This window comes from Strix aluco, chromosome 24 (assembly GCF_031877795.1).
Source record: "Strix aluco isolate bStrAlu1 chromosome 24, bStrAlu1.hap1, whole genome shotgun sequence".
Taxonomy (NCBI): Eukaryota; Metazoa; Chordata; class Aves; order Strigiformes; family Strigidae; genus Strix; species Strix aluco.
In genome coordinates this window covers 2065418-2090844 of record NC_133954.1, presented here as the reverse complement: position 1 = coordinate 2090844, position 25427 = coordinate 2065418, and the positions used below count along the sequence as shown (strand labels likewise).

General features: G+C 54.3%; 2 protein-coding genes and 1 non-coding gene across 59 annotated transcripts in view; 2 read left to right on the top strand and 1 right to left on the bottom strand.

The window, feature by feature from the left end:
- LOC141934040 (hydrocephalus-inducing protein homolog) overlaps positions 1 to 16037 on the bottom strand; it is a 163703-nt gene extending 147666 nt beyond the window's left edge. For 12 of the 26 annotated variants that reach the window (XM_074849198.1, XM_074849216.1, XM_074849208.1 and 9 more), the window contains exons 1-11: positions 15829 to 16037; positions 15517 to 15653; positions 14360 to 14710; positions 13555 to 13615; positions 12008 to 12109; positions 11142 to 11189; positions 10140 to 10317; positions 8822 to 8914; positions 8545 to 8600; positions 2388 to 2519; positions 1103 to 1228 (exon numbers count right to left, since the gene is read on the bottom strand). In XM_074849198.1, the coding sequence (XP_074705299.1) occupies positions 1103 to 1228; positions 2388 to 2519; positions 8545 to 8600; positions 8822 to 8837 (330 nt within the window). In that variant the 5' untranslated portion in view covers positions 8838 to 8914; positions 10140 to 10317; positions 11142 to 11189; ... (3 more) ...; positions 15517 to 15653; positions 15829 to 16037. Of the gene's footprint in view, positions 1 to 1102; positions 1229 to 2387; positions 2520 to 7166; positions 7779 to 8544; positions 8601 to 8821; positions 8915 to 10139; positions 10318 to 11141; positions 11190 to 12007; positions 12110 to 13554; positions 13616 to 14359; positions 14898 to 15516; positions 15654 to 15828 lie in introns of all 26 variants that reach the window. The other 14 variants (XM_074849210.1, XM_074849209.1, XM_074849214.1 and 11 more) reach the window with 14 other exon arrangements.
- Positions 16038 to 16202: 165 nt separating this feature from the next.
- Positions 16203 to 25427, top strand: part of LOC141934042 (uncharacterized) — a 151134-nt gene continuing 141909 nt past the window's right edge. For 8 of the 32 annotated variants that reach the window (XM_074849231.1, XM_074849235.1, XM_074849233.1 and 5 more), the window contains exons 1-3: positions 16393 to 16772; positions 17136 to 17235; positions 18770 to 18879. In XM_074849231.1, coding sequence (XP_074705332.1) covers positions 16746 to 16772; positions 17136 to 17235; positions 18770 to 18879 — 237 coding nt within the window. In that variant the 5' untranslated portion in view covers positions 16393 to 16745. Of the gene's footprint in view, positions 16236 to 16392; positions 16773 to 17135; positions 17236 to 17614; positions 17692 to 18558; positions 18631 to 18769; positions 18880 to 20353; positions 23838 to 25427 lie in introns of those variants that run through there. The other 24 variants (XM_074849242.1, XM_074849239.1, XM_074849249.1 and 21 more) reach the window with 9 other exon arrangements.
- LOC141934451 (small nucleolar RNA SNORD45) lies at positions 17336 to 17420 on the top strand. Its single transcript, XR_012626332.1, has one exon. It is a non-coding gene; the product is annotated as a small nucleolar RNA SNORD45 (small nucleolar RNA).

The following is a 25427-nucleotide window of genomic DNA, read 5'->3' as shown; positions in this document are numbered from 1 at the left end:
TTCTTTCCTCAGCATTACTGGGCAACTTCAGTAAGACTGGACTTGGTATCTCCTTTTTCCACAGGCTTTAAATAGATGCTTTATTGTATTCCATTATTGCCATTTCATTTAATACCACTGCAGAAGCATGTCTGAAACTATACACAAACAGCAAATGTTCACAGAGCAGAGGCAATACTTGAGAAAATTCCTCCCTGCTTTGTCTCCCCTCTCCCAGCTGCACTGTTCCCACTCAAAAGACCCAGGCAGGCCTCCTGCTGCTCCACAGGAGCCACGCTCACACGGCAGCTCGTGCCTGCAGCACGCTGCCAGTTATGTGTGCGCTCATCTGATGCGTTCCCAGCCTCCTGTGCTGCCTAGGGCAATCCTTAACCAATTGGTTACAGGTCTCTTGCTGGCAATTTTCCACTCAACAGCCTACCTCAGCGATCCACCCGTTTGGACTGTGTGCTGTGGTGAGCAGTCCTGTGAGAAAAGCAGCTTAAACATACATCTAAGTAACCACTGATCCAGAGAATGCACTTCCACTCCCCTCTGCCCAGGGCCATTCCCCTGTATATCTGGCAGCCTGCAAAATCTAACACCCTGTAAAGGTCCCACACATTGTTCCAACCCAAATCGTTAATGCACTTGGTTTTGTTAAATCTTGAGTAATTTCTATAGGCCCTCAGCCTTCAAGGGGCAATGCTGCCACCGTTGAGGGAGTCCCAAGACCCCAAGCATTTGACAGTGACTACACCAAAGCACGAGGTGGCTATTTCACCAGCAGGATGGAAAATGGCAAGCTCGAGCCCTTGCAGCCTGCCCCAGCCTTCCCCCAGTATCGTGCTTTGGCAGAGGTAGCTAAACTCCAGCAAAACCCACCAACTTCAGCAGAGGTTATTTATATTGACTTAGCGCAGATCAGGACTTCCAACCTCTCACCAGGGAAAAACGTTCTACCTTTCCCAGCAGAAGGAACTCCACCACCACCAGCAGTTTGAAATGACAACAGGCCCTAGTCACTGAGGTATTCAGATGAGCCAGAGGCACGCCTGTCACAAACACACGCCCTCTTCAAATGTCACATCAAGCAGCAAGGAAAAGGGCAGGAAAAGGCTACCTTGTGATGGGAGGTTTCACCCATGTCTAGAAGCTGGGTAATCCGGGGCCGCCTCATCTCCCGGGTGCTGGCCAGCCTCTGCTTGGTGGTAAGAGACATCTCCTTCAGGAAGGCAGAGGGAGTCAGCTGAAATGCAAAACACCACCAAGAGCTACAGAAATACCTTTCTGCAGAGAGGTTTTTCTCATTCAAGTGCCACTGATGAATAATTTGTGATCACAGCCACTAGATAGTCCTGGAAGTCCCGTGAATTACCTACTGAAATATTTAACATCAGTAAATTAATGATATAGAGCGGAATACACATGCTCTAAGCAAGTGGTTCTGTCCCATTAGCTTCTCCTTCATGAGGTGATGCGACATGTTGGGGGATTTCTGTTCTTTGGGTATTTGTTCCCTCTTGAGTTTTGCTGGATTGAGCCAGAGACCTTTGAAGAGAGCGGGGAGGAGTTATCAGAGATCCCCTAACTCCACCCTTGCACAGTGCTCACAACCAACACGCAGGTGGAGATGGCACTGCTGGGTGAGTCAGAGGAAAGCAGAAAAGCAGCGTTGTGCCAAGACTGAGGTGGAGAGGAATGGGTCCAAGTTTTCATTATTTCTTTTCCATTAGCACTTGTTTTCTCTCTGTTCTGGCCTCACAGACCCCTCCACAGAAGGATACAGAGATGTCTCCTTGACAGAGCCTCAGCACTGGGTCACCTCCAGTGAAGGGAGCTCCAGCCAGCAAAGGGGACAGTTGTGGGTGGGAAGGAGGAATCGCCCTGAATCCACTGCTGTTTGCAGGGCGGCATCTGTGCTCCACACAGGACACGAGATACCATGAAACAACTCTTTTGGAAGCTATTCTATCTGGGACAGCTGTGTCCTGTCAAGACTCCAGGTGGTTTGAGCAGCCCACCACATGCCCAGCTGCCCAGCGGTGTGGCCAGGGCAGCACTGGCAGGTATGCCCACGGGACAGAAGATGTTACTGCCCACACAGCAAAGAGGACGGAAGGAAGCACATGCTTGTGCTTCAGCTGTTCCCGTGCAATGCCCAGTACACTCCTTTATCTCGGCTCCACTGGCACATTCAGGCAAGACCCTGGACTTTCCCTGAAGTGACACAGTCCACCCCCCACTGCACCACGACAGCCCCCTCCAACAGAAGCACGGCAGCAAAGAGGTGGGGAGGTGGTGCCTGGCTCCACAGCACCCTGACAACAGGAGGGAAAGGCAGAGGAGGGACAGGGGCAGCTGCCAGCCTTAACCCAGCTCCTACCCGGCCCCCAGCAGGTACTTACAGGCACACGCTGCTCTGCCTCTCTGACCAGCTTTGGATTAACACGTACTGTCACCTTACTCTGGAGTCCATCAGCCATTTTGGAGGACCCCATGGACCGATGAATCTTGCCAGTGGCCATGACTAGGCAAACCTGGAAGGGGTAATAATGAGACTTTGAAAATCCAGAATCCCATTCATGGCACACCCAAAGGATACACCTGTGTCTCCAGGCTGTGGCATCCTTCCTAAGCAGACAACATAAGGCCGCCCCACACTGTTTCATGACTAGAACATATTTAAGTGGCAGAGTTAAGATTCATAGAAGTAAAACTCCATAAAAACATTCGCTGAGCCAAAACAGCTTTTTGCTGTGGGTGCAGTCCCACGAGCCACAACTATGTCTTTTAATGAACTTCATCTGTCAGCTGACAGTGAGATGCACCAAGGACCAATAGAGATTCCCCAGCTCCACATACCATCATTTACTGCTGTGGCTCCTGCCTTAAGTCCTTACAGTACCATTTTCCCCTTCCCAGCATCCGATCTCTGCTATCCTGGCTTGACACCTTTGCAACTCCCTTTTTATTTACACTTTTTCTGACATCTGGACCACATTTCAAAGAATCATTTAGGTTGGAAAAGACCTTTAAGATCATCGAGTGCAGCTGTAGACCTAGCACTGCCAAGCCCACCACTCCTTTCCCTGGATGTACGCAGGAACTGCTGCTCAGAAAATCACCTACGGAGTTCAAATGCAGGGAAAGGACAGGGAGGGGGAGTTGGCTTTGCAGTCCCTCCCAGCTAGGCCACCTGCTGCACTTTTCATCCTCAGCCTCCACAGCGTTTTCTAGACAGAGCAAGAAGAAGCTAAGCCCTCATGTACACACCGTGCAAAACAGATTTCAGGCCAGAACAGCCCAAAGGCCCTGTGCAAACCAAGGCGGGCAAGGCCAGCGGCGGCGAGGCAGGCAGTCCCCGTCCCCTCCACGTTTCACCCACAGCCCGGGTGCACTCACAGCCGCAGCCCCAGGGAAAAAAGGGAGACAGGCCGGCACATCCTCTCTCCGGGAGCAAAGCTTGCTCCCTGCCCGGCTCTCTGGGGGGGAGGAGGGGCTCCAGCTCCCAGCCCCCGACACGGAAAGTGCTGCAGCCTCCAGGTGCCTCTCGCCCAGCACAAGAGCCCCCCCGCCCTGTGCTCCGGGGGTAACCTCCCCCCTCAGACCCTCCCCATTCCAGCGGCTGCCGTGCAGGGACACAGATCCCGCAGGAGGGCGAGCGCAGCCCGCGGCCAGCAGAGGTTGGGCAGGACCGAGGGCCCCCTGCCCCGGGCACCCCCCTCTCGCACAAGGGATGTCCCCAGCTCCGCGGCGTGGGGCAGGGGGTATCACACCACCCCCCCACCCCCCCCCGAGCTCCCCCGCAGCCCCGGTCCCTGCTCCGCCCCGCTCCCAAGCACCCCCCGCCCGCGGCTGAGCCGCCCGGCAGCACCGGCACCCAGAGCCGCCCTCCGGCTTTCAGCCGGGGAGGGGACGCAGCCACCACCCCCCAGCATCCCCCACCTCGCCCACTCCGCGGGGCCGTGGGGACACACTCACGGGAGGATCCCCGCTGCCAGACGGGCTGTTGCTCCCGTTGCCAGGGCAACTGGGCGTCCCGGCCGGCCCCAACACTGCCATGGCAACAGCGGGGACGCGGGGGGGGGGGGGGGGGGCAGCTCCGGGACACGCGGGCAGAGGGGACAGGGATGCTCAGTGCCCAAAGCCCCAGTGAGCACAGCAAGCAGCCCTGAAACCGCCTCCAGCACACCCGCCCGGCTCCAGCACAGCCGCAGCCCCGGGTGCGTTACCCCGGCACGGGGCAGCGGCTACAGACAGTCCCGGCAGAACCCAAAGGGCTTCTCCCGGCTCGAACAACGCGAGCCGGCGGGCAGTGTAGGGTTAATTAACTCTGCTGTGGAAAGAGCCACACGCCACCGGGGAACACCCCGGGGGGCAACAGAGCCTCCAAAGCTACTCACACACAACCCACAGCAGTGCCAGCACCCCCTCCAAAGGGTCGAGCTGCTTCCTGCTCCCCACGCTTGGTCCTAACCCGGATCCCAGTTCCACCAGTTCCACCAGCTCAGCTGCTTTGCTGCCACCTCACACCTCCCAGCCCGCCCGCGGCAGGGCTCTGGCACAGGCCCACACCGATGCACAAACAACACAACCACCCCTGTCCCTCTCTGGGACACCCTGTCACAAATTAACCCTGCCAAGCGCAGCCCGACAGGCACAGCACTAACTCCTGACTGAACCCCGGCTCCCCCCACGCCCTCACCCAGCAGCTCCACCCCCTGGGCTCCGCTCAGCAGATGCATCACACCCCAGCGCCTCTGCCCAGTGCCCTTGTGCAGGGGCTGGCACGGGGCTAAGGGGAGGTCAGGCCTTGCTGAGCTTGGCTCAAATCCCTCGTGTTCATTCCAAGGCCAGAGATGCTTCTGCAACCAGGAAAACCAGACGGCTTGGCTGGCTGGCCAGAGCACAGCGGAAAACAAGCCACGATCGAGCCACAAACACACACCAGGGCCTGCTGGCACTTCTCACCTTCCCCCCGCTTCCATTACTTTTGGAGCCCCATTTACTGGGATTATGAACTAAATCGCTATTAATATCCAAACTGTCCTTTATTACCCTTTACATTTTTTTGGTGGGAACAGAAGGAAGGTAAACGTCACTTAACTGCTTCACTTCACTAGAGCAGCTGACCCGACGTGACTTTGTGCCTGACCTTACCAAGTGCTCAGAATATTATGAACAGCCTCAAATCCAGGGATCGCTGCTGCTCCGAGTGTTAGCAAAATCAGAACACTTTCCTGCTTTGCAAACCAACAAAAATCAAAGATAAACATGTACAACATTTACTAAGCACTAACTCTGGACTACCAATAATTTTCCCTCCCTTTCTGCCTAACTGGACCAAGGAACAGATGGATTTGCCCACTTATTTTCTGGGACTTGAAAGTCCAGCGCTCTCAAACACAGCTCTACTCTAAAATTTTTTTTTACATCCTGACATTGGGTAAAATCACAGATCATATTCCCTCCTGCTTCCTTCTGTTCCACTCATCTATGCAAAGACTAACATTCCCTTCCCCCCGAGTTTTACACACACCCTGCAATCAAGGCAGTAACTTCACTCCTTCACTCCCAAAACAGCTGCAGCATTGTACATGCCCGAGGTACTGGGCCCTTTACAGGTCCAGGAAAGGACAAGGTGGCCAGTTCCTTTTGTTCTTGCAAGAAACCCCAGAGCACAGCCCTGTCCTATGGACACAAGGCCATGCTGCAGCAAGAGCTGGGATTAAAGGCCTTCAGGGCCCGGGAGCTTGGCAAAAGCTGTGCTGAGGAAGAAGCTGATGTGAGCACTTCGATACGGCCCTAAGGCACCCAAATCCCTTTGTGCATGTGTCCAACAGCTTCCCTCGGTGAAAGAAAACTGAACAGCTCTGATGAGACTGTGCTGACAGGGACGGGAAATTAAGAATAAACAGCAAAGTGCTTAAAGGACATGAAGAACAAAAAGGCAAGTTCCACGTAGAGGCACAGCCCCACGCCTGTACAGATCCTGTGGCTGTCACTGTGCCCCGTGCCAGAGGTCTTGTTTCAAGGGACCCCACGTCACTCGTGGCGGAGCAGCAGCACCAGACTCAGAGCTGTCGGATACCAACTGATCGCCCTCCAAACTTAAAGGCTGGGGATAGATGGGCACACTCTGCCCTACAATACACTGCACCCAGCTGCTCTTGTGGGATCACAGACTGGTGTCTGAATCTTGCTTCAGTACGCACAATCAATCCTCTGTCTTCTTCCTTACGCAAAAATCAACCATCTCCCTCTGGATTAGTTGGTTAATTTGCCTTCCTATTACACTTTGCTGGAAGAGGAATAGAGAAGATCTGTTACTAGTGAGACTCAGGATGCTGTTGAACAATTTTGTTCAGTTACATCATCTTGCCCTGTTCAGGGCTAAGTAGAAAGGTCACATTTCTTGCCTAGAAATCCCCTGCTTAGCTGTAATTACCATATAAACGGCATCTCAAGGGATCCAGGAAAGCAGGAGAATTTCCAGGACAACACTGCTAAGTGGCTGAGTGCTTTCTAAATCAAATCTCACTACCCAGGAAGCCTCACCAGTCACCTTTATATTCCAGTCCCTCTCTATTTTATCACTTTGTACTGTCATCCTGCAATTTATTACAAAAGCTCTACCATAGCTGAGAGAATGAATAGGAGCCCAGTGTTACACCTTCCTGTTATTTAATGAACTTCAGCTGTCTGCTGACACTGAGATGGACCAAGGGCCCCTTCCAAGGGTCCCTTCCAAGGGTCTGCTGGAGAGTCCCCAGCTCCACATACTATCATTTACTGCTGTGGCTCCTGCCTTAAGTCCTTACAGCACCATTTTCCCCTTCCCAGCATCCGATCTCTGCTATCCTGGCTTGACACCTTTGCAACTCCCTTTTTATTTACACTTTTTCTGACATCTGGACCACATTTCAAAGAATCATTTAGGTTGGAAAAGACCTTTAAGATCATTGAGTGCAGCTGTAGACCTAGCACTGTGTCCCAATCCAATATCGGGGCGGGTTCTTAAACGATCCCAAGAGCGAGATTAAGACGCAAACGAGGTCAGATGCTGTATAACCTTGTGAACTTTATATGCTATAACAATTTGTAATAGCGATAGGACAGAGAGGAAAAGAAGGGGAAAGTCAGAAACCCTAAGCAAGAAAGACGGTAGGTATGCAGCTAATTACCACCACCACCAGGGATCCAGCGATGTTCCAGTGGCTCGGACTCGGTGCAGGTGGTGGTGTTCCAAGCTCCGCTGAGGTCCTGGCCCCAAGTAGCAGGTGTTGAAGAGGGGAGCCCCCCGGGAGGAGTACACAGTCCTTTTATTGTCCCAGTCCCCTTGATCTTTTCCAAGGAGTCCACCCATTTCGTGCCAGCCTGCACGTCTCACCCCGATCGTGGGGCTCCTGGTCTCATGGTCCCCCATGCGCAGATGCCCAGGCGCTGGTCATGCTGGCTGGCGCATCTCCCGCATCCAGATTTAGCTTCGGGCGGATGCTGTGGTTTTGTCTGGGACCCTTCGTCTCCTTCAGGGCGTACTCCTCCATGGCAACGGGGTGCTGGGGCCAGGAAATGGTGGTGGTGCTACAGCAATGTTGAGACAAAAGTCCAACACAGTTCCTTACACACTGCCAAGCCCACCACTCCTTTCCCTGGATGTACGCAGGAACTGCTGCTCAGAAAATCACCTACGGAGTTCAAATGCAGGGAAAGGACAGGGAGGGGGAGTTGGCTTTGCAGTCCCTCCCAGCTAGGCCACCTGCTGCACTTTTCATCCTCAGCCTCCACAGCGTTTTCTAGACAGAGCAAGAAGAAGCTAAGCCCTCATGTACACACCGTGCAAAACAGATTTCAGGCCAGAACAGCCCAAAGGCCCTGTGCAAACCAAGGCGGGCAAGGCCAGCGGCGGCGAGGCAGGCAGTCCCCGTCCCCTCCACGTTTCACCCACAGCCCGGGTGCACTCACAGCCGCAGCCCCAGGGAAAAAAGGGAGACAGGCCGGCACATCCTCTCTCCGGGAGCAAAGCTTGCTCCCTGCTGCCTGCATTTCTGACTCCAAGAGAACACATGTGGAGCAGCCCAGGGCGTGGAGAGGGGATCACACTGACACACAGCCCAGCACAGAAGCAAGCCAGCCCCCTCAGCACTTCAGACAAGCCACCCTCCTCCATCCTAGCAGGGTCTGACCGAAGCAGGCTGCTGGCCCTGCTCTCTTCAGAGGCAAGGGAACTGTTGGTTCATGCAGGGAGCCGCTCTACAGGGCTGAAAATCCTTCCCCCATCCCCTGGGAAATGCTGCTGACAGCTCTCATCCTCCTGCAGAAACACACGAGCGTACAGCCAAGGGCAGCAGCAGGCGTGTGGCATTATTAACCTCTCTCTTGCTGCAGTGCCAGAAGGACACAGAGCACCATCAGCCTGCATCCCCCCGGAGCCCTTCTGCAGGCTCCGAGACAAAGCCCCAGCACAGGCACTGCCCAGCTTCTGCACACCAGGACCAGAGCCCCTGGGGGGTGACACAGGCACATCAGAAACATCTTCCCTGGCATCAGTGCTGCACTCACCAGATCGAACCCACAGAGTAACTGGGCACAGCTGGTGTCTTGCACAGGACACAGAGCTGCAGCAAAGGCAAAAACAAGGGCTGCAGTGAGGCCCCAGGGAGAGGAGGGCAGTGCTGGCACAGACACCTTACACCATCCATGGGAGCATTCCCTTCCCCTGTTTTAACCCATGAAGGAAGAACTCCAGCGCTCAAAGACAGGACTGACTGCGACACTCAAACCGTTTTAGATGCTATCAAAAGGTTTCCTACCAAATAACTGCAGTGACATCACTTACCCAGCTGCATCCTCATGAAGTCCCAGTTGTGAATTCCCAAATGGGCAGCCCATAATCCTCTCTAATCCAAGCAGGGTTCATACTTGTTTTCTTCTGAGAAAGAAGGGAAATAAAGTTGGCTCCTTTTAGCCATGTTTCCCCTGACTTCCTCTGAGCAACACAATCCCACATTGCAAGGGAGAATATTAATTCTTTTGGTAGCACACACATCAAAGCACAGCCCTGGGTTTGCTGTATTCCCTTTTATTCCCATGTTCAGAATCAATTTTTTTCCTCACTTTCTGTTTATTTTACATCTCACTTCCAAGCCCTAAGCTGCTTCTCTACTCCTTTTCTAAATCAAGACAGTATCTCAAATGCCTACATTTTGGACACCCTGACATTAGCGGTGCAACCATGAAATCCAAAAAGAGTAAACTGTTTTTTCCCTACTGCTTTTTGAAACAAAGCAAAGCTCTTGGCCCCAACAAATGTAATGCCTCCTAGGTTTTCCTTTTCTGTAATACTATGAAACCATTCAATCCAGCCAGCTGTCTTTGTGTAAATGCAGAAGAAAATTTACAAGCCTCAAGAAGTTAATCACAGCTCAAGGGGAATCTCTGACATGGAGGTTAGCAAGGCAGTAACTGTGAGGCTGTGACTGCCAGCAGACAATGCCACAGGAAGACGGGTCGATTCTGGATGGAGGTTCAGGCCTGACCCAGCTGATGCCTAAGGATACTGCCCTTAGGCATCTCAGCCTAAACAAGAAAGTGGACAGTTGTCAAGGGCACTGATCACCTACACAGTTACAGGATGCTTCAACAGTTGTTCTGGGGCTCACTCTACCTTAATCCCAACTCTCCTGGCCTTGTGTTTCCTCTGACAGTTAAAACCACCTAAGTCCTCACCATACTGAGGGCAGAAACATGCTGCAGTACCAGCACACTGCAGGAGCAGGGCTCAGTGGCCTTTCACAGTCACAGACGCAGAGCAGGGGTCAGCCTCTCCTCCTCCACACCCAGCTCTTCTCCTCAGCTGGCAGAGTCCTGCCATGGCATTCTCCATCCCACCCAGTGCCACGGGACACCATAGGCTGGGGAGCACCAGGCCCCCCACCCCTCCACCCAAGGAGGGCACAGAGCCTCCTTCAGAGCCCAAGCACATGGCAGCTCTCTATTACTGGGCACCTCACACATTTAAAACCATGGCAATACCTGAGCACCCACAGCTCACCAAGATCCTCCCATGGTCAGCTCCAAGGACCACGCTAAATGCCACAAGTGGTCCTTCCCTCCAACTTCTCTAGGCCAAGAAAAAAAACCCTCATGTGCTTTACCTGGTCCACAACAGCTTGGTTGGCATTTGCAGCTTCTGGCATCACTTGGCAGCTCCATTTGCAGCAGGACGGGTCTCATTGGCTCCTGACTTCACAGTAAATCGGTCATCCAAAGCCCCAGCAGGTCCAGTACCTCTCCTGCGAGGCACTTTCAAGCACCAACATCCAGGTCTGTGATCTGAAGCAAAGGAGAGGAAGGACCAGAGGAAATAACCTCAGGTTGCTGCAGGGAAGGTTTAGATTAGACTGTGCTGTCTCAGCTCCAGCTGCATCCTCCTTCCCTGCCTCCCAAGGGCAAAACCAGTAATCTTTATCTCTTCCCCTCTTCCCAACATTAACAATGACTAGATAAAACACATCAAAGGAGACGACATCAGGAAAGGCACGTGGACCGTGATCTGTGCTGTCAGTTCTAACAGCTGGTATCCTTCAGATTCCAGGGAGCTGGAATTTCTCTTACAGCCAACTTGAAAATTAAAACTATTCTCACTAGCCAAGAATTTTTCTCTAAGGACAGAAAACTACTGGCTTGGGATCTGAAGGTTCTTACTCCGAATCGCACTCCTGCAAGTGAGGAATTGAATTAAGACCAGGCTTTTTTCCTGGCAGGTTCTCTGCTCGTCCAGAGAAAGAGGGCGGGAGGGTTGGAAGTTTATTTGAAAGCTGAGACGGATTTTACAGGATCCCAGTTATTTAGATTTTCCATTACACTGAGCCATCACAAAGGCATGGCTAGGTAGGCTTTTTTTAAAAAAAAGTTGCTCAAATTAATCAGATCTAGAACTAAACGAACGCAGGAAAGGCTTTTGCCTTTACAATCCTTTCATCCGTGTCTCCTGATTACGCTTCCCTCTACTGCTGCCCAAATCCAGACGGTTTATGCTTTGGGCCATTTGTTTCACGTATAGAAACTTTGTTTTCTGCCTCTTCTTTTCTTCCATGTATTTGATATTTCTCAGCATGACACAGTTCTGCTGCTGTGTTCACTGGTAACATTCTTACCTGCCCACGCTCTGCGCTGGGTTTCTGTCCAGCTCCAAATCCAGGCTGCTATGACAGAAACTCCAAGTTAGTTTCTCACATTTGGAAAACTTCCCTTCTGTAACTGTCAGTGAGGCTTTGTGATGGTTTAGTCCCTGCCGGGGTCTGAGACCACGCGGCCGCTGCCCCTCCCCCACAAAGGGAGTGAAATATAAAGCCCCAAGACTGAGATAAGGAAAGGTTTAATACAACAGTGCAACAGCAACACAACAAACAACAACAATAACAATAATAGTGATAGCAATGAACAGAGCAAAATATCTACCAATACAGCAGTGAGAGGACCAGATGTACAAAACCACGAGCCCCGCGCTCTCCCGCCAGGATGTGACGTCCGTCCGTCCGGTCCGTCCGCATGGTATCCGATAACCCGGCTAGAGCTCCCCCCCCACTGCTGGCGAAACTTAACTCTATCCTGGTTAAACCAGGACAGGCTTGAAACTGCTCCCATTGGCTGATAGACCAAACCCTTTCTCGTGGTTACTGAAGGAGGTTGTGGGGTCTGACGTCTTTACACTCGAGTTTCATGGCTGTCTTCATCAGCAAATAATTTAAATATGGGGGAAGCAGCAGCAGGCAGAGAATTCACTCTGAGAATGAACCATTTCCTCTGAACCAAAAAACGAATGGGACCAGAGGTTACAGCGTCTGCATTTTGTAGAAGTTTTGTAAGGTTCTTGGGAAGATTATCCCTATGTTGTGACTACAGAGAAAGGGAATTTGCCTGCAGCGGAGCAATCTGCCAAAGCAAGTTTTGGCAGAACTGGGAGGAGGTGAAACACTGAAACCCCAAAACTGTGCTGCCCCCGAATCCCGTTGCACTGTACCTGGGGAGCAGGTGGCATTCGACCTACACACGTGCTCTGGTGTGTATCTCCCACGGGGCTGCCAGCAAGCCAGAGAGAACAGAGGGAAGGTGCAGAATGTTTCTAGAGAAAGATGCAAGAATACGTGGTTAAAAAACAAAATAAACTAAAAAAGAAATACTGTACTGAAGAAAGTACTAGTTAAGAAGGAGCAGTGGGAATAAATGGATGAAAGGGAACATTTGCGACGGCCTGGAAAGGCTACTCAAAGAAAATGCAACACTTTTAGCACAGGTCACCTCCTCTCCTCCACCCGCGGTTTCAAAACCTACTTTGTAAAACCCAATTATGTGTTATGTGTTTCCTTCCCCGGATGAGGCATTTCCCCATCCTCCTTCACCCAGAATGCCTGTTCAGTTCATGAGAACCGTGCTGCCTTTTGACAAGAGCATCCGAGAGAACCAGGCTGTCCCTCAGCACCCTGCATGTGGTTCCCTGCGTTCAGCCCACTGCAGTTACTCACGTCACGCTGGAATTTGTTCAGTTTTCTCTGTCTTTCTGCACATCCCAACCCCCACTGCATTAGTGCTAGGAAGGCTGACGAGTGTGGAAAGATCTGTCAGCATACTTTTTAAATGCCCACCTCACATCATTGCAATTTTCTTTGCAGATTTATGAGGGAACTGCTCAGGTTCAAAGGGTGATCGCAGCTCATGATCGTGTTGCCAAATATAAGGCTCAGAGAAATGTATCCAGCACGGCTGGTGCTGCTGCAGTGCTCTGTGCTCTCAGCGAAGAGGATTGTAGTGCATTTCTCAAGGCAATTAGAAAGGTGTGGGAAAAACCCCTTTTCCTTCCAAAAAGGGAAAATAAAATCTTTTCCTTGGGTACACAGTTAAGCACTACTTCTGTACTCCCCGCCCATTCCCTCCCTTCACTCCTTCTGACTAACAAACTCGCTGATTTCTAAACATTTCTGAATTCCAAAGTCATTGGCTGTTGTCTTGCCCCACTCGCTTGCTCTTAAATCTTTGGCTTTTGGTGGGAGAAGAGGTAAAAAACTTCTCTGTAAAATCTATACGACCAAAATGGGAACAAAATTATTAGTTTTTATTGCCTGCGATGGCATCTAGCACGTAACACGGAATGGGACTTTAGGTGTTTCCGCGTTGTTCAGAATGATACGGATTTGCCTCCACTGTGTTATCACCGGAGTTTGGGTGGATAGCAAATTAGGGAATCTCAGGGAAATCGATGCCGCTCCCTCAGGAATCCCACGTTGCAGCACACTGTCTCTAGGTCACCACTTGCTAAGAGAAATATGCGAACACTGGGGTTTTGTGGCCTCTAGAAACTTGTTTCTGTTAAACAATTGAAAGCGACTACATCTTTCCTTCTGGACCTTTCCAGAACATACAGTCTCATAAAGTACACCACAGACTGGGGTTATTCTTCTCAAATGGTGCCCACATTATCCATATTTTACACACACTCAGGAGTCAGTATAAACAAAAACTAGTTCTCGTTTTCACAGGGCTTCTTTTGAGGGACAAAACCATCTCACTCACCTGAATGCAGCAAAGACTGGAATTGTCATTCGGTGCGTTTATCTCTGGGCCTCAAAGGAACCTGTAACACACATGAAGAAAATCCTTGTTTTCTTGTGCTTTAAGCAAGATGACTTCTTTAGGGATGAATGGGAAGTACAACTCTTGAGAAATACAGACACGTGTTTTTATCAGCGTGGGAAAAAACAAGTATGATCACTCAGTTTTAAATGTGTTTTCATTTTGACTGATCCCACAGCAAAGAACCTGGAGGAAATGGCCTTATTTTCAGTTACAACAATGCTGGAAAGGGCAAGAAATGAGAACCTGACAGCACAATGGTTTTTCACTGTAAAATTAGATGATCAAAGTGTTATTTCTGACCGTCATTGATGCATCCTATTAAAAATCTCTTTATAAGCAGAGAGGTGGGGTTGCTTTTACTCCCTTTGCTTGTCGCATCATTTCAATTGTATTTCAGGCAAACTGCCCAGTGCCTGCAGTGTGCCACAGCCCGCAGCCCCCGAACAGCCCTCCCAGCTCTGCAGCACCAAGGCTGCGCTGGGTCGCTTTTCAGGAGTTAGATACTATCCAGTAGGAACAGATTATCAGCTTCAGAGAGCGTGGCCTCTCTCACTGCTATGCTTCTTAAGCGACTAAATGTTCAATTAGGACGATTCAAGTGAAAGCAGGCACCTTCTCCTTGAGAATGACTTACAGCATCACATTTATTTCACATCTGGTATATTTAAACCTGTTACTCCTTTCCATCAGTATATATACTTAACTGCATTTCTCGAGAAGGAGGAATTTTATTGCTTTTTACCTTGGATAGGCCCTTTTGTCAGTGCTGGCAGAATGCATCTTCCCCGGCCTTCCTGGGGAATCGCTCGGCGCTGGTGAGGCCGCCCCCGAGTGCTGTGTCCAGCGCTGGGATCCCCAGGACAAGAGAGGCGGGGACAGACTGGAGAGGGTCCAGGGATGGGCCACGAAGGGGACGGAGCACGAGGCTGAGCGAGCTGGGGCTGTGCAGCCTGTTGAAGGCTCAGGGGGATCTTGGCAATGTGCACAAACACCCGATGGGATGGAAGGAGGCCGAGGGAGCCAGGCACTCCTCAGCAGCGCCCACCAACAGGGCAAGAGGCAACGGGCACAAATGAAACACATAAAACCCCACCTGCACACAAGAAAACACACTTTTTTTTACTGCGAGGGTGGGTCAAACACCGGCACAGGCTGCACAGAGAGGTTGTGGAGTCTCCAGCCTTGGAGTTACTCAAAATCCAACTGGACATGGTCCTGCACAACTGGCTCTGCTGGAGCAGGGGGGGTGGACTCGATGACCTCCAGAGACCCCTTCCCACCTGAAACCCCATGGAATTCATAGAATCACAGAATCATCTCAGCTTGAAAAGCCCTCGAAGCTCCTCCAGTCCAGCCATGAACCTCACCCTGACCGTTCCCAACTCCACCAGCTCCCTCAGCGCTGGGTCAACCCGACTCTTCAACCCCTCCAGGGATGGGGACTCCCCCCCTGCCCTGGGCAGCCCATTCCAACGCCCAACAGCCCCTTCTGCAAAGAAATCCTTCCTAAGAGCCAGTCTGACCCTGCCCTGGCGCAGCTTGAGGCCATTCCCTCTGGTCCTGGCGCTGGTTCCTTGGCTCAAGAGACTCATCCCCCCTCTCTGCACCCTCCTTTCAGGGAGTTGTAGAGGGCCAGGAGGTCTCCCCTCAGCCTCCTCTTCTCCACACTAAACCCCCCCAGTTCCCTCAGCCGCTCCCCATCAGACCTGTGCTCCAGACCCTGCACCAGCTCCGTTGCCCTTCTCTGGACACGCTCGAGTCATTCAACGGCCTTTTTGGAGTGAGGGGCCCAAAACCGAACCCACTCATCGAGGGGCGGCCTCACCAGGGCCGAGCCCAGGGGTCAGATCCCTTCCCTGGCCCCGCTCCCTGCTGCAAAATTCCTTCGCAGCCGCTCACCCAAACGCCCTCGCTCCACCACGGCCCTGGCAGCCCCGCTCTGAACGCAGCGCCGGGCGGTACAAATCCTGTCGCCAGGTGCAAAGTCTGAATCGCTTAAGGAAGAGCTTCATGGCGGTGAACTGCCACTGACTGCCCTGCGGGAAGATGAGTGCTGTGACACGCCGGACAAGTATTGGCTGGAAAAAAACACCCAACCCCCCTTGAAAACCCCGCAAAAAACCCAACGCACGCCGCAACGCCTCAAACCCCTCCCCCAGAGCCCTCCCCCCGTACCACCCCCCACCGCCCGAAATAAAGAAACAAAGAGACCTTATTGCCTGTGCCCTGTGCCAGCAGCGTTACACACACTTTCCCTTGTACTCTCCGAAGGATGTTTCCGCGCGGCGCGGATCGCAGCTGCAGGGCCCAACACCAGGAACTCACCCCGCACGCAGCCTCACGGGCTGAACTGGGCAGAAAAAGAGTTTATTTGTGAGAGGAAGCGCGGCTGCACGGCCCTGCCCCGCGGCTGGCTCCGGCGCCGGGCTCTGCTCAGAGCCGCGGCTTCCGGGCGGGGTCCTGCCGTGCCCAGGGCGTCCCTGTGCCCGCCGGCACGCGCGGGTCAGGCGCTGGGAAGGGCACCTCTAGCGGGGGCCTTGCCGGAGCTGCCTCGGCCCCGCCGCGCCCCGGGACGCTCTTTCCGGCGGCGGCGGCGGCAGCGGCGGCGGCGCGTGCAGGTACCGCGCGGCGGGGGAAGGGCCCGGCTGCGGCCGCCGGTGCCTGGGCCCGAGGGGGGCGGGGGGGCTCCGGGCTCGGCCGCTCGTCCCAGCGGGGCGGGGGAGCCGGCAGCGGGGCTGAGCGGGCGATCGGGTGCCGGGGGAAGAACCGGCGGGTGCTCGGAGGGGAATCGGTGCCTCTGCTCGGGCACTGAGCTCGGCGCGTGCGGCCTCGGCAGGGCCGGGGGGAGGAAACGCGGCGAGAAGTGTCTGAGGGGCAGAAACGAACTCGGTACCTTCCGGGGCAAAAAACCGCAGCGGGCAGAGCTGTTGAGGTTCATCTGCTAAAGAAGCTGCCAGCTCTGGGAACACTGTGCTGCTGAAGCTCCTCCACTGGTGATGTTGTCTGCGCTCACCGTGAATTCTGCAGCGGCTTCTCCGAATATTCCTTAGCTACGGGCGTTACTGGGGTTTTGTAGACAATCGCTTTGGGGTTTTCCGAATGCTTCTCGGTGCACGTTGAGGTGAAAGATGCGTCTGGCCAGAGGAAGAGGAAAGGTTTGGATTCTCTAGATACTGATTTGCACAGAACTATAGATTGCTGCGTATTAAATTATGTTTAAATAATGAGGGAGCAATTGTACGGAATGTACAGTTACGGACCAGTTTTGATGCGTGTGGAGTGTGTTTACACTCTAGTACCGTACAAAAGAAGTCTTGTGGTAGTCTGTTGCTATGTTGTGCTCCTCAAATCTGCTTTTTTCCCTCTGTTTAGCTGGAGATTTCTGTTCAGCGGGTATTTCTCTGCTGTGCACTTTTCCCCCGAGCAAAAGGGCTCAGTCTCAGTCCTGTTGCGCACAGCTAGCTCCGCCGTAGCTGAAACGTCTCACCATCTCTTCTGTCTCCTGTTTTCTCTCTCAGGGGCCCCGTGGTGAAGAACAGTCCCCAGAGGGCTCTGGTGCTCCCAGACAGCGTCTTGATGGCTTGTGCCGTGTCCCTCTGGTGCCGTCTCCAGGAGCGGGTGAGTGGCGTCACGCCGCAATAAGGCAGCGTCCCACTTTGGGAAGAAAGTGTGCTGGGTTGGAACCCCTTGGGCAGGCCGGGAGGAGGCTGCCTTCCCGGGTCAGGGATGAGCGCTGGCATGTATTATCTGATCTGGAGTTGATGTCTGCCCCCGCTTTAGCTCTAGAATTACTCTGAGACCCGGGGAGCTCCGGTTCCCTTAGGCTGTGTCCTTGGAGCTTTCCCACGCTGTGGCATCCCGTTGGCGTCCCAAACTCTGGCCCGGCGTGAGGAGAAGGGGCCCAGTTTGGGTTTTGTCCCGTTTGGGCGCTGGGGAGGCAGAGTTCTGGGCTGAACGCTGGTGTTAGAGGAGATGCTTTCCCGTTCCCTGCCTGCAGCTCTGGATACCCCAGGGGAACAGCGTTGGCAAGTGCTGGTGGAGAGACGTGGGGGTGACCGTGCCCAGCCTGCCTGGGTGAGCCTGTTCCGAGTGCCCCCACCCTGTTCAGTCCCACCTGCACCTCCAGAAGGCTTGAGGGGCCGTGGTCACGTCTGCCTCGGGTCACAGTTAACAGTCACGGGTTCAGATCGGCTTTCTAAGGCGGAAAAGCAACGATGATCTATTTTCTGCTGGGGCCGTAGTTCCGTTTAGGGTTTGCAGTCGCCATCTCCTGGCAGGTTTTCCTTTTGCACATTCACACGCTCCTTAAAATGCTGTGAACGGACACCGCTTTGCACAGCAGTTCAAAAGCTTCTGGCAATCCTACCTGTATCTTGCAGTGTTCTGGGACAGGCACATCGCTGGTGGCGTGTGTGCTTCTGGTTTTGTTGTTTGTTGGACGTCTGGGCGTTGTTTTTTTCAGGTGAAGGTGATAATGAGCAGGCTTCAGCTGACACTGTTGTTTCCTGGAAGTTGTACTTTCCTATGACCCCCAGAAACGTGGCCAGACGTGCCACAAATGGTATTTCCCGGGGAAAATAGAGGGATTTCTCAGTGCCTGTGTGTTGCACGAGACATTGTAGATAAGCCGGGTGGTAGATGTCCCCGCAGCTGCCAGGAGCGTTAATGATCAGAGTTACCCAGTCTCTGCCCGTGAATCCATTTGTTCTGTGGCTGATCCTCCGTGAGCCGAAGGGTGAGAGGAATATACGGGATTGACCCTCAGGCTGATGCAGAATAGTCCTGGAGGCCGTGTCCAGCCTGCAGAAAGCAGCTTGACTGCTCTGGGGGTTTGGTTGTTTTCTTTCAAAGAAAAGAGCAGTGCTCTGCCTGATCTTTTAGGATCTTTTTCCACAAGCTTTACTCTTGTAATATATTATTTACTCATTACTGTTCTATAAGGGCATTGTGTAACTGGAAGTTTTATACAAAAGCAACATTAATGGAGAAGTCCGACTCCTTTGAAGCTAAAAGGTGAGATGTGCGCTTGTTTTGCATCCTCCGTGCAGGACTTGGTTCCTGCTTTGAGATCTCCCTGCCTTTACTCTGCTGAACTGTGCTTAGTTTTTCAGTACCAGCTGCTGTCTGTAATTGTGTCTCTCTGGTTGCACAGGATTCCTGGCTGTACCAGACCGGCTGCATGAAATAAATGTGGACTTGCTGGGTCGGTGGCTTTGTGACCATCAGGCACCTTCTGGAGGACGTGGAGGGGAAGCAGAGAAGGTATTAGGTGGCTTCTTTTGTTTGTTCAAAGCTCAATGGAGATTATTTTGTCTGAAGTGGAAGAATTTGGGGAAAATAAGGTCATGACTCTTAGGAAATACTGTGTAAAGTGCTCAGAGTGTTTTGGCCTTTGTTTTGGTTCTTTGTTCTGTCACTAACACTTGTCCCCCAGTCTTGAAGTGCACCCCAGAGGGTGGCCTGTGGCCCCCCCCAGTGTCCCTGTGGCCCCCCCCAGTGTCCCGTGATCCCTCAGTGGTGACAGAGACGGTGTCTTGGGGGTCCCCAGAGTGTCCCTGGATGTCCCCCAGTTTCCCCATTCCTGCCCCCCCCGGTATCTCCCAGTGTCTCCCAGTGTACTGGGTAGGACCCCTCGGGGATGGGGGGGTGACAGGGTGTGAGCTGGGGGCCTGTCGATGTCCCCCAGGGGTCCTGGGACCCCCTTCCAGGGCTGCCCGCCCCCCCCCCCCCCCCCCCCCCCCCGGTGACCCCCTGTTAATACCTGCACCCGCATGCAGTTAATAACCCAATAAACTCCCAGTGCCCCCCGGTTCATCCCAGTGCCCCCCCGAGCCGCCCAGTGCCCTGCAGTTTATCCCAGTGCCCCGCAGTGCAGCCCTGTCCCTCCGCGTCCTGGGGCTCTTGCACCCGCAACAGGGCTCTGCACTTGTGCAAATGGGGCTTTGAACAAGTCCCAGGTGTTGCACCTGCATTTGCACCAGCCCCGGACGTGGCACGTGCGTTTGTACAAGCTTGCGCGTCGCACAGGCCTTTGCACAGGCGTTTGTACGAGTCCCAAACGTTGCAGGAGCCTTTCCCCAGCCCCAAAGCTTGCACGAGCCTTTACACAAGCCCCAACCTTTGCACACCCACTCGCACAAGCCCCACCATTATCGGAGCCTTTGACCCGCCCTGCCCAGGGGAGGGCAGGGGTTGGGGTGGGACCAGCTCCGTTAAAACCAGCAGCTCCCAGTTCCCCACCCCTCCCTGCTCCCACTGACCCCCCCAGTCCCAGTGCCCCCCCCGCCCCCGCCGTGCCCCTTCATTTCACCCCGCTCCAGCTCCCCCTTTGCCGCCGGCTCCAGACCGTGGCGGTGCTGCAGTGGGTCTGCTCCTGCCTCGCCCTCGGGGAGTAGCTGGGGGTTGGGGATTTGGCCATTTGGGGAGGGGGGGTGTTTCCCAAACCCCCCTCGGCCACCCCCTCCTCCTCCTCCCAGCTGCTGGGGGCAGTGCCGTGCCTGCAGCAACCTCCGCTTACTTAAGATGGAGCTTTAGCGGGCGCCCAGGAGATGGCGAAATCTTCTCGTCGGTCGGTCGCTGTAGGGACACGAATCACCACACATGGCATTAATTCTCATTTTGGGGACAAAGAGACATTTTCACACATCCCTGAACTCCAGAGATCCTTGCCTGCCGGTACTCTGCTCGTTCCTAATCTAATGACTTTTGTTTGTGCCTTCTGTGCTCTTTCCCCGAGGCAAAGAAGGGACCCGCGTGTGGTGGGTTGATCTCAGCCAGGAAAAGCCCGACCCGGGGATGGAACAGCTGATTTCAGCGGCGGCCTTGGGAGCAAGGACAGAGGTGGTCGGGGCTGTGGGAAAGGAGGCGGGGAGGAGGGCATGTGGGGAACACCAGGAGAAGAGAGAGAAGGAGGCACTAGAGGTCTGAGTGTAACCACTGCAAACGTAAATTCAACAACAAACTTCATCAGTTTGTTGCAGAGCGGAGATGGAGCCAAGGGGTGACGTTCCCCAGCACAGTGCTGCCCAGACACTCACGGACACGGGATTGCTTAAACCAAACTAATTTATTGGGGATTTCTTTAGGGTATTTATCTATTTCTTTATACTACTATCAATATTATTTCTATGGGGTATTTATTGACGCCCTCCTGCGCCTCCGAGCTGGAGCAGCGTGCCAGCGGAGCGGGTCAGAGGCTGCGCGGGAAGCGGGGACCCGGCTGGTGTTGGGATGCTCCCGGGGCAGAGGAGGCGGCGCAGCACGTTCCCCGTCAGGAGCTGCTGGGGGTGCAGCAGCGCGTCGCCGGCAGAGCCCCCGCGGTGCCCGGCGCTGGCGGACGACGTGCCCCAGGGGTGGTCTCAGGGGCGCGAGCAGCAGGTGCTTGGGGACGTTGTTCTGGGGGCGCTCGTAGGTGCTGCCCTGTCCCAAGGGTGGATGCGGCCCCGTCAGGAGGGAGTTCTTGGGGCAGGCTTGCTTGGCAGGCACCGCGGAGCTCCCTGCCTTCTGCAGAGGCTTGTCTCCAGCCAGGGTGTCACTGGGCTCTGCTTTGCCCTCGCAGTCCTCGTCCTCCTCTCTCTGAGGCTCCTCGGCACCGCTGGCGCTTCCCTGCTGGCTGTCGCTGTCGCTGTCAGCGCTGCGCTGCCTGGGCAGCCAGTAGAGCCCCAAGAGCACGAGCAGGGCGTCGGCGGAGGCCCAGAACCACCAGTGCTGGCAGGCCCAGAGGAGCAGGCCTTCCGGAGCGAGGCCGCGCTGCTCCTGGCTGCTCTGCTCCATCTCCTCCAGCAGCCGGGTCATCTGCCGCTCCTGCTCCTCGCGCTGCCGCAGGAGCTCTTGCGTGGCCGCGTCTTGCCGGTCCCCGGCTCTGAGCACATACTGCACGATGCTCAGCAGGGTCAGGATGCGGGTGATGAACACAGCCATGGTCTGGAGGAGCAGGAGGGAGAGAAGGGGCTCAGTGGGGCTGGGTGGGAGGGAGGTGGCGGCTGGGGCAGCAGGGGAGAATATGCCAGGGCTGGGGCCAGGTGGGAGAGGGCCCGAGGGAGCTGGGAGGCAGTAAGGGGGAGGGTGGTGAGCGCTGCAGGGACGGGGACATCTCCCCACAGCCCCCAGGCACTGGCCGTGGCTGGCAGCCCCGGCACCCCTGCGCCCAGCCCCGAGGGCGGCACCTGCCCTGCCCCAGGCGCTCCCCGCAGCGGCTGCGCCCTCGCCCCGGCTGTAGAAACCCCCCTGAGGGGCCAGAGCTTCTGCCCCGGCCCTCGTCCGGCCCAGCCTTCCCCCCGCCGGCCTCACTCACCGCTGGCCCGAGCCGTACTGCAGCGGGTGCTGCCGGCTGGCACCCTGGTGACATCCCTCGGTGACTTCTCCTCTGTGATGTCACAGGCACCAGAGCCCCACGGGGACACCCGCCCCTTGGGCCACGGCCACTGCCCCTGGCTCTGCAGCCCCTGCAGGGGCAAAGCACAACCCCCCTGGCAGGACAGAGCTCCTGGCGCCCCTAAACAGAATCACAGAATCATTCAGGTTGGAAAAGACCCTCGGGATCATTGAGTCCAACCATCAGCCCGACTCTACAACGTTCTCCCCTACCCCACATCCCCCCACAGCTCATCCAAATTCATACCAAACCTGCAGGTCACGCTGTCCAGGAAGGAAGTGGCACCTCAGCTGGCTGGAGCTGTCACCCACAGGCAGAGGTGGCTTATGTTGGCAACACTTTCGAGCTTCCTTCAGCTCTATTTTCTGCTCCGATCCTCCCGTCTTTTATCACATTCCACCTCAGTTTCCCACTTGCAAAACACCAGCTGAGCAGCCGAGCCGGAGAAGGAAAACCGCCGCCGAGGAGCTGGGCATGGGGAGCCTCGGTGCTACCCCAAGGTGCACCCCGCTGCCTCCTGCCTTGGGCACTGGGTGTCTGGGTGGGTTTGCTGTGAGATGAGGCTTCCCAGCACTGATGCCCTGGTTTAAGTGCTACTTTAGACAGGTATGTGCTGCCTTCCTCCAGTCCTGCTTGCAACGGGGCAAGATTTTTCTCCTCACACTGCAGAGTTGCAGAAGCTGATGGAAAGCTGAGCTGGTTGAGCCTGGAGCTGGTGATTGCAGGTGTGGTTTCTGAGCAGCAGGTGCGAGCTGATGGCACTCGTTGCTCTGATTTATTACACTCCGCAATAAATTCGTAAGACCCCACTATCAGAAGAGATCAAAAATAGGCTACTTCAACAGGCCGTAGTTTGAGGAGCTTCTCCTTCCCCCACTCTCTATAAACAGCCTCACCCTGGGAGCTTGAGATGTCTTTAATTAAACGGAAGGGTTTTTACTGTCACCAGAAATAGAAGTCTGGAGATGCTGATGCCCTCATCTGGTGTTTCCTGCCATTGTCCTGGCTGTCGGTCCTAAAGCCTTCAAATATTGCAGGTGCTTCTGACAGACACAAGCAATGGCAGCTGAGTCTCATTTCCGTGTGTTCCCCGGCGGGGGCACCTCTATCATGTCCCCAGCGTGGGAAACCAGCTTGGACCGCGGCTCTGTCATGGCAGCAGAACACGCGTGATGAACTGTTTCCTGCCAGTCCTGTGCTGGGGCCGAGAGACAAATCCATGGCATCGCTACAGAGGAGGAAACATTTCCACTGAATGGGGGTTTTTTCCCCTTCAGTTTCACTCCTTTTGTCAGCACACTTACCTAGAGCAAATATTTTATTTCATTCTTACAAACAGTCCCCGCTGTTTTCAAGAGGAATGGAGAGTTCCTGCAGCACAGGCACCTGCTGCTTGTTGCAGGCTGGTAGCAACCCACTGTTTTAAACACAGCTGCAGCTACAAGCCCATACCCCTGACAGCCTGTTGGCCAGCACCCCAGCCCTTCTCCTGCCCTTTCCCTCGAGCTATTTTTAACACACACGCTCAAATCCATGCTTTTTTTTTGCCCCCCCCCCCCGAGTTTTTCCAGTTTCTGTCTCCCTGTAGAATAAGAAGCCTTGACTCACGCTCTGTGCTGTGCTGGTGCGGAGGTGACCTGGCAGCAAGCAGAAATGCTTGTGTGATGCTGGGGGGACAAAAATAAGAGCCCCCTGATTTGGGAGGAGTGCTCCCAAAATGCCGTGGGGATGTTTAGATCCATTTAGGACATTTGTTTTCCTTCACTGGGAGTTTTTCTGGTTTGTCTCTCTCCTACTATGAAGTTCTGACTGCAAATAATAATTTATTAAAGAACTCTAAAACTTATTATTAGTATCTGGTTGGTTTTATTAGAAACCAACCACTCGTTTCGGTGGAAGCATGTTCTTTACCATGCAGGCTGCCACAGGTTGATTAGCCCACTGTCATGCTAAGAAAGGCTGTGCTGGTGGTGATGTTCTTCTGCCAGCCTCTAGGGAAAAAAAAGAAAAAATCCATTTTTTTTTACTCGGAGAACTGAAAATCAATGGTAGTTTTACTGGCCGGAGCTCAGCTATAGCAAAACTTGGGCCAACATCTCTGCAGGTGTAAAGCAGTACAGCGGCTTTGGCTGGAGAGTGCTCGTGCCAGCTGAGCCAGATGGGTTTTATTGCCTGTTTGGTCAAATTAAAGGAAGTTTGGGTCTCATGTCAATTCTGACAAAGAGATTTGTAAGCAGGAGCATTGAGGATGGCAAAAAGTCCTGCACATGACCACTTGTTATTACAAACGAATCAGACTTGCATGGTCAGCACAGGATCCCCGGGCTGTTACTGACCCTAAGACCTGTCCTCCTCCTGGGGAGGTCAAACCGGGCTGTTATTTGTGTGGTGTGAGCAGCGATCACCCCAAAACCTCAAACCTCCCCCGACAGCAGCGGGGCAGCACGAGGGCGGCCCTGGCTTGCACAGGGAGCTCCACGGCCCCGGCTGAGCCCCGGGCTCGGGCTCCCGGCTCCCCCCATGGCCCAGCGCCACCAGCAGCAGCAGCCGCAGCAGCAGCCAGGAGCCTTTGGGGAGAAGTTCTTTCTGGCGCTGTCCCACGTGTGTGTGCAGCACACGCACCCCCACTTCTGCTGCTCCGACCTGTGCCGGATTGTTCCAGCCCTGCAGCGCACCCAGAGACTCCTGACTGCCCGGCCCGTGGGGAAATCAGATCCCCCTGGTCAGGGGAGGGACGGAGGCGGGTCTGTCAGTGGCCGTGCTTCTGCTGGCTGGCGAGGAAGAAAAGGAATGTCTGTAAAAAAATAAATAAATCTTTTCCCCACGGCAGCAGCTTCCCTTCTTTTTAACATTGTTTAGGCAGCGATAAACCAGCATGCAGGGAATAAATAATTAACGAAATGAGTCTTTCACAGGTCCCGCCCCTCCTGGTTGTCACCAGGCGCTGTTCTTCACATCCCCTTTCCTTAACCGCCGCCCGTTCTTCCACCTCCAGCCACCCTTTGACAAATGTTTCTTCTCATTTTCCTCGGGGTGTTTTCCCTTGAATTCCCCATCACGGGCGTGCCGATACGTGTTAGGGCGAGCGGATTGTGGTGGGAATTACAGCTGCTGTTTGCAGATCGCACTGCGGACCCGTGCTGGGGCAGCGGCCACCAAAGGCCACCCCCACCCCGGGAGAGGGAGCAGCTCTTGTCCGTGGGGAGCGAGCTGGGCGCTCCTCACGCCCCCCCAGCCCGGCACACGGGCTCCTCTCCCCGCTCTGTCCCCTCTGTCCTCTCTTGCCCTCTTCCAGCCTTCCCTTTCTTCATCCCTCACTTCTCCTCTGCTCTCTGGCCCTGGTCAGATACTTCCTTCACCCCCCCGCTATTGCGTTCTCCGAACAGAGCGAAAAGCGGGGAGAATTTCTTCACCGCGAAGGTTGTCGGGCACCGGG